A 14,381-nucleotide genomic window follows, 5' to 3' on the forward strand; every position below is an offset into this window, starting at 1 on the left:
GGTTATTCAACATCTTTTAGTGGTACCAATACAATAGCACATCCTAACCCATATGGTAAATTGTTTGTCTCTATCTATGGATGGACAAACTTATGCTGGGTACAGTTATGTTGGAGGCATGAAATTAAATCCAATAAACATTCCAAGAAGCGATGGTAATTTTTTTATAAGTAAAAATTAATTTACTTTACAAAAATTTAGGTTTTTAATTATGCCATTTTCAAATTTTGTACATGTATAACATATATATAAATATATATGATATAATGATTGATATGAATAACTAATACTATTAATTATCTAGCTACTTGTCATCTACCTCCTGAAGTTGGACCATGCAAAGGTAGATTTCCTCGTTGGTTTTTTAATACTAGTTCAAGTCAATGTGAATTGTTCATATATGGTGGTTGTCTTGGTAATGAAAATCAATTTGGGACTCTTAATGAATGCAATGATCTTTGTGGTGAGTTATATACTATATTGTAGTAATATAATAATTACCATACATGTAATTATTATTATTTATGTAGGTTGTTCATTTGGTCAAACCAACTAAGAAAATGTAGTTCAGATATTTGTGATGGAAGTGTTTGTACTACTATCCCAATGCAGTTTGTTATTCTGATGAGTGTGCAGATTGCTCCCCCAAGATATTTTATTGGAAATAATGAAGTCACAAATGTTTGTGGTAAGTTCTTGGTCAAGTAAACCAATACTTATTCTATTTGATACTATATTCAGATATGCTGTATTCAATTCTATCTTATCAATGCTAATCTATTTATCAATTGTATTTCCTACTATATTGAAATAATGTTAGTCTACATCTGTTAATACATGTCTTACAAGTTACATTTTGCTGTTGGAGGACATTTATTAAACAAATCTTATTTTGATTTAGCTGAATCAACTTTTACTTTTAGACTTCTTTGGGACTGTTTGCTTTAAATTTAGAATTATTGTGACAAATAGGCATTTTAACCTTGATATCGTAGCTACTATATAAAGATGTCTATATTGCATTCCTAGTTGTGCTAGTTTAGCTCTATATATGACTTTTCAAAAAATTTTTCTTACTGTCATATATTGTACTTTTCTTTGAAATAATAATACTATATAATAATACTCATTATTATCATCTTATAGTATGTTTCTTTAATTGAACTGAGATACAGCTATTCGTACATTTCTTTACTATAAAGAACAATTTATGTATCATATTTGGATTAATTTGTTTCTTAAGTTCAGTTCATTGGAATGTTTCTAAATAATTACCTTTTTCCTACTTACAATCACATTTGGTACTACAATATAACATATATTTGTTAAATGTTTTGTTTTTTGTTACAGAGCCACCAATTGACCTCAGTACATCCAGTGATGAGTTTTTTGTGGGATTCTATGAGCATGTACATGGATCAAATGTACGTAAATTGTATGTTCATACTATGAAAAAAAACTCCTGTTACTTTCAAAGTTACATCACTTGATGACAACTTTTCATACATGGGCAATACTAGTTATCACAATCCTCATAATGTTACTATACCAGCAAGTTATGAAGTGTTAGATCATACTTATTCTTGGAGGAGGAAAGGGTCTTAAAGTTTATTCTCTAGACAAAGAGCCATATCAGTTATTGCATGGAGCTTTCGTACTCAGTCAGATTTCATGTCTTATCTAGCTCTTCCATGTCATAAACAGCCAACACACTCAATACACATACTATGTTTGTATCTACATTTGGTTGGAGTGATCAGACAAGTCAGTTCATGATTATTGGTTGCCTTAATAACAGTAATGTGACTATCATTCCAAAACAATGACATTACTGTTCCATCAGATCCTCAAGACAGTTCTGCTGTTAATATAATTGTTTCAGCTGGACATTCCTTTGATTTTGTTCTTCATTCACTTCAGACATTCTTTGTTTTTTAAGCCTTATATTTGATCTTACTGGAACCAAAATTATATCTGATAGTCCACTCACAATTATTAGTGGACATGAAGCAGCTCGAGTTTCCAGCTGGTATATATGATGCTGAGACTATTGTTACACAACTTACACCAACAATAACTTGGGGAAAGAGATTTCTGTTACCACCTCACATGGGTCGAAACAATGGACAAAGTTACAAAGTGATTGCTACTAACAATAAAACAAATGCATTCAAAACATGTGGTACAAGTTATACTTCAGAACATATCAAATTTGATGAAAACAACACCAATTGGTTTTACACAACCAATAATGTATATTGTAGTATTATCTCTGATCAACCAATCTATGTTGCTCAAATTGGTGTTAGTACACGATATGCTAGTGGCAACTATGGTGACCCTTCTCTTAACACAGTACCCACCATAGAACAATATGAACACTCAATCCAGTTCTCTTCATTGCTGTCAAGTGGTACTAGTTATTACAGTGTGGTTGTACCAAATGATGCTTATTTTAGCCTGGAGAATTTATTGATCAATGGTATTCTTATCAATCCATCATGGGTTGTAATATATGCTTCAGATGGTTCTATCTATGGATATGGATATTCAAACTCTTTTAGTGGTACCGATACAATAACACATCCAACTCAATGGTAAATTATTTGTCTCTATCTATGGCTGGAGAACTTATGCTGGGTACAGTTATGTTGGGGGTATGAAGTTAAATGGCATTAACATCCCAAGAAGTGATGGTAATTGTTTTATAAGTAACAATTAGTTTACTTCAGAACATTCAGGTTATAACTATGTCATTTGCAGAATTTCTACATGTATTAACATATATATAAATATATACATAATATAATGATTGGTATAAATAAATAATACTATTAATTATTTAGCTACATGTGTCAACTATCTCCTGAAGTCGGACCATGTAAAGGTAGATTTCCTCGTTGGTTTTTTAACACCAGTTCAAGTCAATGTGAATTATTCATATATGGTGGTTGTCATGGAAATAAAAATCAATTTGGGACTCTTAACGAATGTATTGACTCTTTGTGGTGAGTTATATATTTTGTAGTAATATGATAATTTCCATGCATGTAATTATTATTATTTATGTAGTGTGTTCATTTGGTCAACCAACTAAGAAATGTAGTTCGTATATTTATATCACATGTATGCATTATTTTATTTAGATAGTAGATCTGGTTCAGGATTTGGTTCGGGATCTGGTTTAGGATCTGGTTCAGGATCTTGGCTTAATATCTGCCTAAATAGTAAGTGACTAAGTTTTTTATTATATTAGTAGCACAAAATGTTAGTACAATACATTTAATACTTATAAGTATATGTGTCAAAATAATGCTTTATCTAACAATGTACATTTCCACTAACTCTAATTATACAAAATGATTATATAAACAAAAAATTATTTTCTAATTTTTTATTTGCTTTGGCATTGTATATCATCTTAAAAATCATTTCTCTAATGTTTGCTTTTTGAGATTGATATCACATCTTACTTGTGGTAATTTAATTTAAATCTAGTCAAAATTAATTTTAGTATGACACATATGAAAATTTCTTTTTACTATTTATTTGTAAATTGCAGTATATCTAGATACTGATGTGATGTTTTTTGATCAGTTTATCTCTTACATGATATAAATTAAATAATTAAAAATTTTATTTCATTATAATGAAGAAAACAGAATCTGAACTCCATACTATTTAACAAGTAGTATACATCTTCCAATAAGTATATGTGTCAAAATAATGCTTTTTATCTAACAATGTACATTTCCACTAACTATATATATAAACAAATGATTTAAACATAAAAAATCTATTTTCTAATTTTTATTTGCTTTTGCATTGTATATCTTAAAATCATTTCTCTAATGTTTGCTTTTGAGCAATTGATATCACATCTTTACTTTGTGGTAAATTAATTTAAATCTAGTCAAAATTAATTTTAGTATGACACATATGAAAAAATTTTATTTTTCTTACTATTTATTTGTAAATTGCAGTATATCTAGATACTGATGTTGATGTTTTTGATCAGTTTATCCCTCTTACATGATATAATAATTAAAAATTTTATTTCATTATAATGAAGAAACAAGAATCTGAAACTCCATACTATTTAACAAGTAGTAACCCATCTTCCAACAAGTTTTTTCATCTTCTTCAAGGTTTTATAGTTACTCCTATACCAAACTGTTTCTCAAGGTAAAAATATCATTACGAATTAAATTAATAGTTGTTTATGTGTCCAATGAAAATATGCTGGAGAAAAACAAAGAATATCTCACCCACAACACATTAAATAAATATTTTAAAAACTTGTCAGTCTCTTACCAAGGTTAATGCCAATGTAGTGACTTATTTATAAACTAACGAAATTTTTTGAAAATGCTGAATTGTGTTCATGTTTATTCTTCTGTTCACAATCTATTTAACTCTAATCAAGTATTTCACTGTGAAAGATCATAGCTTTCCAAAACAATTATAGGATGTTTTTTCAGTTATGACATTGTTTATTTGCATTGAAATTTACATCCAATTTTCTTCTCCTCTTTTGCTTTTAAGATCTATATCTTGGGGTATTCAAAATTTTATTTTATTTCAACATTCCAATTAGTTTCATTAAAAACATAATATAGTTGTTTTCTTTCCTAACAGTTCATGTGTAAAGTAGTTGTTGTATATGTAGTTAGTGTATTTGACCCTTATTATCAGTTTTATCTCTTGCATGATATAATAATTAGCAATTTTACTTTATTATCACATTTATATCGAAACAGTAATCTGAAAAACTCCATACCTTTTGACAAGTAGTACACATCTTCCAACAGTTTTTCATCCTTTCTTCAAGTGGTTTTTATAGTTACTCCTATACCAACTGTTTCTCAAGGTACAAATATCATTACGAATTAAATTAATAAGTTGTTATGTTCCCAATGAAATATCTGGAAGAAAACACAGAATATCTCACCCACAACACAGGGGAAAATACAATATTTTAAAAACTTGTCAGGCTCTTCTTACCAAGGTTAATGCCATGTATGACTTATTTATAAACTAACGAAATGTTTTTGAAAAATGCTGATGTGTCATGGAATTGTTTCATCAAATCATGTTTGTTAGTAGTTTCTGTTCACGTCAATGATTATTTCTAACTCTAATCAGTATTTCACTGTGAAGTCAATAGCTTTCCAAAACAATTATAGGATGTTTTTTCAGTTATGACATTGTTTATTTGCATTGAAATTACATCCAAATTTCTTCTCCTCTTTTGCTTTTAAGATCATATCTTGGGTAGTCAAAATTTTATGTTTAGTCACACATTTAGTTTCATTAAAACATAATATAGTTTTCTTCCTAACAGTTCATGTGTAAGTAGTTTGTATATGTAGTTAGTGATTTACCCTTATTAATCAGTTTTCTCTTGCCATGTATAATTAATTAGCAATTTTATTATCAGTTTTATATAGAAACAGAATCTAAAACTCCATACCTTTTGACAAGTAGTACACATATTCCAATAAGTTTTATTCATCCTCTTCAAGTGGTTCTATATTTTACTCCTACACAACTGTACTACCAGGTAATAAACACTATGAAACTAAATTATGAAGTTTTTTCTTATATGTGTTAATTTTTAGGCTCATGTTTAGCACTTAATCTCAGTTATCCTGGATGTTGTGTAGGAGGTCTAAGACTAAAAATTTGTAGCAATAATGGATGCTATTGTCATCAAAATTGTCACATTTTGGATAATTGTTGTAATGATATAGTGATATTGGTTGTCATCCTGATTCTCCTACCCTCTCCTATATTTTCATCTTACTATAACTGATACAGTTGGTAAAGATAATGATAAATCATTGTTGTATTTAACAATGTATACTCTCACAATTCCAATAAAGAATTATCCATAAACTTATAAAATTACTGTAATGTGTGAAATTCTTATCACATAAATCTTTGCTTTTTTCATATACTTTTGTATTGGATAACATTTCTAAATCATTTCTCTTAAGTTTGCTTCTAAGATCAAATCTTTATTGTGGAAATAAAATTTTAGTGCAGTTCACATTGATATGAAATGTTTTTTCCTATAGCGATGTGTACAGTAGTAACATATATAGTTACTGATGCTATGCTTGTGATCAGTTTATCTCTTGCATGATCTCAATTTTTATTACCAATTTTATATAGACACAGAATCTAAAACTCTATACCATTTGACAGGTAGTACCACATCTTCAAGCAAGCTTTTCATCCTTTTTCAAGTGGTTCTATGTTACTCCTACACCAACGTTAACTCTAGGTAAATAAACGCTATGAACTAAATAATGAAGTTGTTCTTATTATGTTAATTTTTAGGCTCATGTTTAGCACTTAATCTCAGCTATCATGGATGTTGCGTAAGGTCTAAGACAAAAATTTGTAGCAGTAATGGATGCTATTGTCATCAAAATTGTCACATTTTGAACAATTGTTGTAGTGATATAGCTGATATTGGTTGTCATCCTGATTCTCCTCCCTCTCCTATATTTTTCATCTGCTATAACTGATATAGTTGGTAAGATAATGATAAATCAATGTGGGTATTTAACAATGTATACTCTCACCAATTCCAATAAAGAATTATCATAAACTTATAAAATTACTGATGTGTGAAATTCTTATCACATACAAATCTTTTCTTTTTATCATATGCTTTTGTATTGTATAACATTTCAAATCATTTCTCTCATGTTTGCTTCTAAGATCAAATCTTTATTGTGGTAATAAAATTTTAGTCCAGTCAATATTTAGTTTGATTACACATTATGATGGTTTCTTTCCTAATAGCTCGCATGTGTAAAGTATTAGTTATTTTATCTTTTCCAATTTTCTTACCAGTTTTTATATAGAAAAGAATCTCTAACTCTATAACCTTTTGACAGGTAGTACACATATTCCAATAAGTTTTTTCATCCTCTCAAGTGGTTTCTATAGTTACTCCTACACCAACCTGGTTACTCCAGGTAAATAAACTCTATGAACTAAATTATGAAATTGTTCTTATTATGTTAATTTTTAGGCTCATGTCTAGCACTTAATCTCAGCTATCATGGATGTTGCGTAAGGTCTAAGACAAAAATTTGTTCCAATAATGATGCTATTGTCATCAAAATGTCACATTTTGGATAATTGTTGTAGTGATATAGCTGATATTTGGTTGTCATCCTGATTCTCCTCCCTCTCCTATATGTTTCATCTACTATAACGGATACAGTTGGTAAGATAATGATAAATCAATGTTGTATCTAACAATGTATACTCTCACAATTCCAATAAAGAAGTATCATAAACTTATAAAATTACTGATGTTGGCAAATTCTTATCACCTACAAATCTTTCCTTTTTTCATATACTTTTGTATTGTATAACATTTCAAATCATTTCTCTCATGTTTTTCTTTCTAAGATCAAATGTTAACTGTGTTAATCAATTTTAGTCCATCACCTTTAGTTTTTTGATTAGACATGTTATGATGGTTTCTTCCTAATAGCTCATGTATAAAGTATTAGTATGTTATCTCTTCCAATTTTTTCAATTATATTACCAGTTTTATATAAAAAAAGAATCTAAACTCTATACCTTTTTGACAGGTAGTACACATATTCCAATAAGTTTTCATCTTCTTCAAGTGGTTTTATAGTTACAACTACACCAACTGTTACTCTAGGTAAATAACACTATGAACTAAATTATAAGTTGTTCTTATTATGTTAATTTTTAGGCTCATGTTTAGCACTTAATCTCAGCATCATGGATGTTGTGTAAGGTCTAAGACAAAAAATTTGTAGCAATAATGGGATGCAATTGTCATCAAATTTTTGTCACATGTTTGAACAATTGTTGTAGTGATATAGCTGATATTGGTTTTATCCTGCTTCTCCTTCCTCTCTTATATTTTACCTACTACAACTGATACACTTGGTAAGACAAATCAGAAAACTCCACATTTCATATTTATATATATGGTGTGATAAAACAATGTTGTATTAAACAATGTACACTCCCACCAACTCCAATAACAAATTATCATAAACTTATAAAATCACTGATGTATGGAATTCTTATAGCTTAAAATCTATTTTCTATTTTTTATTTGCTTTTGTATTGCACACATTTCAAATCAATTCTCTATATTTGCTTTTAAGATCAAATCTTAATTGTTGTAATAAAATTATAGTCAGTCGACATTTAGTTTTGATTACAACATGTATGTGATGTGCTGTGATCAGTTTATCTTATACCTGATATAACAATTATCAATTATTATTTTATGTAGAGACAGAATCTAAAACCCATATCCTTTGACAAGTAGTACACATCTTCCAACAGGTTTTTTCATCCTCTTCAAGTGGTTCTATAGTTACACCTAACCACCACTGTACTCAAGGTAAAGGAGTGCTATGAATTCAATTATAAGTTGTTCTTATTATGTTAATTTTTAGGCTCATGTTTAGCACTTAATCTCAACCTATTCTGGATGTTGTGTAAGGTCTAAGAACAAAATTGTAGCAATAATGGATGCTACTTGTCATCAAAATTGTCACATTTTGAACAATTTTGTAATGATATAGTGAATATTGTGGTTGTCAGTCCTGCTTCTTCTTCATCTTCTATATTGTTATCTACTACAAACTGATAACTTTGGTAAGCAAAATCAGAAGCTGCATTTTAATAATTTAACCTTCATGTATGGTAAATAAATATAGTATCAACAACGTATACTCTCACCAACTCCAATAACATAATTATCATAAAATTATAAAAATACTGATGTGGAACAACTCTTATCACATAAAATATTTCTTTTTATCATATGCTTTCATACCTGCACAACATTTCAAATCATTTCTCTTATTGTTTTGCTTTAAGATCAAATCTTAATTGTGGTAATGACATTTAGTCCAGTCAACATTAGGTTTTATTATGAACATGTATGATGGTTTTCTTCCAATAGTTCGTGTGTAACGTAGTAGTATATATAGTTACTGGATGTATGTTTATGATCATTTATCTCTTGCATGCTCTCAATTTTATTACCAATTTTATATAGAAACAGAATCTAGACTCCATCCCTCGAGCTCTCTGACAAGTAGCACACATCTGCTAACAAGTTTTTCATCCTCTTCAAGTGTTTTCTATAGTTACCCCTATATCAACTGATGCTCAAGGTAAATAAGCACTATATGTTTATTAATAAGTTGTTCTTATGATGTCAATTTTATTTTTGTTTGCATTGTTTGTCATCTCAAAAATCATTTCTCTTTTAAGATTAAATCTTAATTGTGGTAACAAAATTTTAGTACCAGTAAAAATTAGGTGTATTACAACATATATGATGATTTCTTTCTAATAGTTCATGTTTAAATTAGTAAGCATATAAAGTTTACTGATGTGAGTTTGATCAGGTTATCTCTTACATGATATAATAATCAATTTTTATTATCATTTTTTTATAGAGACAAAATCTAAAACTCCATACACTTTGACAAGTAGTACGATCTGCCAACAAGTATTTTCATCCTCTTCAAGTGTTTTCTATAGTTACACCTACATCAACTGATGCTCAAGGTAAATCAGTAGTATCATAGATCTGGCTTAAATAGTAAGTTTTATAATAGTCAAGTGTAATTACAAATTTTATAGCACCACATTTCATACTAATAGGTATTTATTTGTTCCAAAACAATCTGTGATATCCTACAATCCTTTCTTTACTTCAGTTATATTTTTAATTTAAACTTTTAATATGCCATAATTATTGCTGCTATATTTTTGCCTCTACTTTGTAATGATAGCATTGGCTCCTATTTCTTTCTACTTGACATGACTAATGTAACTACTAGCATAGTATGACCTGGTTTTACATACTGTGATGTATTAATTATATTTTTTTTCAATTATCAATTATATACCATTGTCATGTAGAAACAGAATCTAAAACTCCATACCCTTTGACAAGTAGTACACATCTTCCAACAAGTTTTTCATCCTCTTCAAGTTTTTCTATAGTTACACCTACATCAACTGATGCTCAAGGTAAATAAGCACTATATATTTAATTAACAAGTTGTTTTTATGATCTCAATTTTCATTTTCTTTTGCATTGTATATCAAATCATTTCTCTTATGTTTACTTTTGAAATTAAATCTTATTTGTGGTAACAAAATTTTAGACCAGTTAAAACATTATTGTATTACAACATGTATGATGGTTTCTCCTAATAGTTTATGTGTAAGTAGTAGCATATGTAATTACTCATTTGATGCTTGCAATCAGGTTATGTATTGCATATCTCAAATTTATTACCATTTTTATGTAGAGACAGAATCTAAAAACTCCATATCCTTTGACAAGTAGTACGCATCTTCCATCAAGTTTTTCATCCTCTTCAAGGGATTCTATAGTTACTCCTACACCAACTGTTCCTTTTAGGTAATAACTATCATGAATTCAATTAATAAGTTGTTCATATTATGTTAATCTTAGGCTCTGGATCTGACTTAGGAGTATACCCACAATCAGGCTTAGGGTCTGGCTTAAATGGTAAGTGACTGTTTTAATGGCAATTATTAACAAATGTTAGCATACTACATTTCATAGTTATAAAATATGTGTCAAAATTATCTCTATATCTAACATGTACGGTTCCCACCAACTTTAATAATAAAACTATTATGAACTCAAATCATTATTAAAATTACTCATATGTAGAGGAATAGGTTCTAAATAAACTCTATTTCCTAATTGCACATACAAGGCAGTCCCTAATATAGTTATATACATTTTTCCACAAACACTGCTGCTAAATATGCAATCTTTGTAGTTCAGTCATTCCAATTTTCTTTTCAAAAATCATTCTCTTTAAATAAAATATAATTGGTATACACCTTTAATGTATGTGCATGTGCCATTTTATACAGGAACTGGAACTGGCTCAGGAGAGTTTCCTAGAATCACGCTTATTGTCTAGTAAGCAAAGTAATAAGTAACTACTTAATAATGATTTTTTATGCCATTTGAAAGTTTGTACACATGTAATATATATATAGATTAGTCAAAAAAAATTAATAAAAATAATTATTATAATTATTTTCGAAACATTTAAAAATTAAAACATTTTCTGTAGATTTTGTTTTTTGTTGTTACCAATTTGTTATAACTTTAATACTATTATTTATCTAGTTACTTGTCATCTATCTCCTGAAGTTGGACCATGCAAAGGTAATTCCTCGTTGGTTTTTTAACACCAGTTCAAGTCAATGTGAATTGTTCATATATGGTGGTTGTCTTGGTAATGAAAATCAATTTGTGACTCTTAATGAAATGCATTGATCTTTGTGGTGAGTTATATATTGTAGTAATATGATGAATTCCATGCATGTAATTATTATTATTTATGTAGGTTGTTCATTTGGTCAACCAACTAAGAAATGTAGTTTAGATATTTGTGATGGAAGTGTTTGTACTGACTATCCTGATGCAGTTTGTTATCGTGATGAGTGTACAGATTGCTCCCCAAGATATTTTATTGGAAATACTGAAGTCACAAATGTTTGTGGTAAGTTCTTGGTCAAAAAGCAAATTATTATTTAGATCTTATCAATTCTATTTCATTGCATTTCTCTAGACAAGTGTTTTTGTTACCAGTTAGTGGTCCATGTACTAACAATACTGTTCGATGGTATTATAACTATTGCTGTGGGTAGATGTGAGCAATTTACATATAGTGGTTGTGATGGTAACCAAAACAACTTTGAAACTTTACATAACTGTCTGCAACAATGTGGTAAGTGTTTAAACCTTGTTTGATTTGACTAAAAGAAAAGTTATTTCATAAAAATTTTTAACAAACATTATTTAATATTTTTGTTATGATAGGTGGAAAGTGTAAGAATGACGTTCAGTGGTACAATGTCTACATAATCCATGTGACACAGCACAATGTCCAAACATACCTGATGCTATATGTGTACCATCAAGTTGTGGTCAATGTTCAGCTCATTTTTTTTAACACTTCTGGTCACAATGTCACAACAGTTGTAGTATGTATTAGCAATTGGAAAATGACATTTTTACTTATTTATATTAGGCTTACATCCTCCTGGTGATCCACGAATATATTGTCCTAATAATCCTTGTGATCATCAAACTTGCTCTATCATTCCTAATGCTCAATGTGTACAAGTACTTGACGGATTTAGACAATGTCAAGTAAAGTTTATAGTCAATGAAATTGATGTGACAGATCAGTGTAGTAAGTTTGGAAACAGCAATAAAATATTTTATGTTTACTTTTGTTGTAATTTGTGTACCTTTAAACAAGATCCTGTACTGTACATAGTACTAAATTCATATGATGAGGATCTACATGTATTGATACATCTTTTAATAGTAGCCACACAAACCTAATGAAAATATAACATTCTCTCCTCTCTTGTTGAACAACCTTTTCTTTAGACTTTTTATTGGATTGTTTTGCCTAAACATTTTTCTACAGCTATTGTAACAAATGAGCATTATGATCTTGCAATTAAATACTGTGGCTACTATGTAGAGATATCTATACTGTCATTATTACTTTTTTTTACTGGTATTTATTGTGGTTTTATATTAAGTAATCATATTATAACCATCCCAGCTATTATGTTATATTGTGTTTAATTTAATGGACTATCAAATAGCCATCTTTAATTTAAGAGATTTTTAGTACACAAAGTACATAACTGGCTTAAGTTCAGCTATCATCAGAATTTGATTTAAATCAATTTAAATCATGCTAACCAAAACAACTTTTGAAACTTTAGATAACTGTCTATAACAATGTAGCTAGTGTTTTAGTCTTGTTAGATTTTGCTGAAAATAGAAGTCATTTGATCAACAATTATATAAAGACTATTAAATACTTTTATTATAACAGGTGGTAAGTGCAAGGACATTGAAGAGGTACGATGTCTACATGATCCATGTGAAACAGCACAATGTCCAAACATACCTGATGTTATATGTGTACCATCAAGTTGTGGTCAATGTTCAGCTCATTTCTTTAACACTTCTGTCACAATGTCACAAGCAAATTGCAGTATGTATTAGTAATTGGAAATAACAACACTTGCTTATTTTTATAGGTTTCATGTCCCTCCTGATAAACCACCAATATATTGCCTTATCAATCCTTGTGATCATCAAAACTGTTCTAATTTTCCTGATGCTGAATGTGTACTTGACAACTGTGGACAATGTCAAGGAAAGTTTATAGTCAATGAAACTGATGTGACAGATCAGTGTAGTAAGTTCTTAAACAACAATAAAAATTAAATATTCTCTTTTATTATAATTTGTATACCTTTAAATAGAATCCTGTACTGTACAAGTGCTATATTCAAACCATGTGGATCTAGATGTATTGATACATGTTCTATACGAAAATCAAAATTCACCAGTTGTGTGTTCCCCACTATGTAAACCAGGATGTGCTTGTCCAACAGGAATGGTAGGTCTATTTTAAGTAAAGTGAACTAAGCTATGATTAGAACATTATATTATTATAAATTAAGTTTGTCATAAAAAATTTTAGATGTTTACAATTATGTATATTATAATATATTATGATCACATTTTATAGATTGTTGATGAGTCTAGTAACAAATGTATACATCCTGATCAATGTTTCTGTCCACCTTGTACTCCACCACCTTCTAATTGCTCACGACTACTAAATGATAGTTGTGGTTGTCCTATTTGTGGAGGTAAACATTTTGTCTTGATCAAAGTATATAGTAATAATAGTAGATGAGAAATCATATATGTATATATGACACATTTGTGTTTTATTATAGATTGCACTATTGATGGTCAAGTCTATCAACAAAGTCATACTTGTCCAAGAACATGTTCTAGTCCTGAAATGTATTGTGATGGCAATGTCACAGGATGTGGATGTCCTCAAGGACAACTTATTGATGAAGATATAAATCGTTGTGTCCATCCTAATGATTGTCCAAGTATGATTACATATTCATCATGATAGTCATTGCAATTTTATCCTAAATTTGTAGGAATAATTCCATGTCATCAACCTCCATTTACTGGTCCATGTCATGGTACTATTCAACGATATTTTTACAATGCTACCAGACAGAAATGTGAAACATTTATTTATGGAGGTTGCAATGCCAATGATAATAATTTTCTTCACACTACATGAATGTCAACAAAAATGTTCAGGTTAGTAAAATCAAGCAAAATTGATATGCTTTTGTTTATAATGATTAGTAATAAATATATATTACTTAAATATATAATAATATTACTTAAATAAATAATATATCATAGATTGTCCTCCAACATGCAG

General features: G+C 29.1%; 1 protein-coding gene across 1 annotated transcript; it reads left to right on the forward strand.

The window, feature by feature from the left end:
- Nucleotides 1-606: 606 nt before the first annotated feature.
- LOC121391287 (tissue factor pathway inhibitor-like) lies at nt 607-14,001 on the forward strand. Its single transcript, XM_041522967.1, is given in 8 exon segments — nt 607-688; nt 1,351-1,435; nt 2,847-2,992; nt 11,213-11,252; nt 11,254-11,304; nt 11,752-11,816; nt 12,948-12,973; nt 13,867-14,001. Coding segments are annotated over 8 exon segments (630 nt in total).
- Nucleotides 14,002-14,381: the final 380 nt, after the last annotated feature.

Source organism: Gigantopelta aegis, unplaced genomic scaffold, assembly GCF_016097555.1.
Source record: "Gigantopelta aegis isolate Gae_Host unplaced genomic scaffold, Gae_host_genome ctg2048_pilon_pilon, whole genome shotgun sequence".
Taxonomy (NCBI): Eukaryota; Metazoa; Mollusca; class Gastropoda; order Neomphalida; family Peltospiridae; genus Gigantopelta; species Gigantopelta aegis.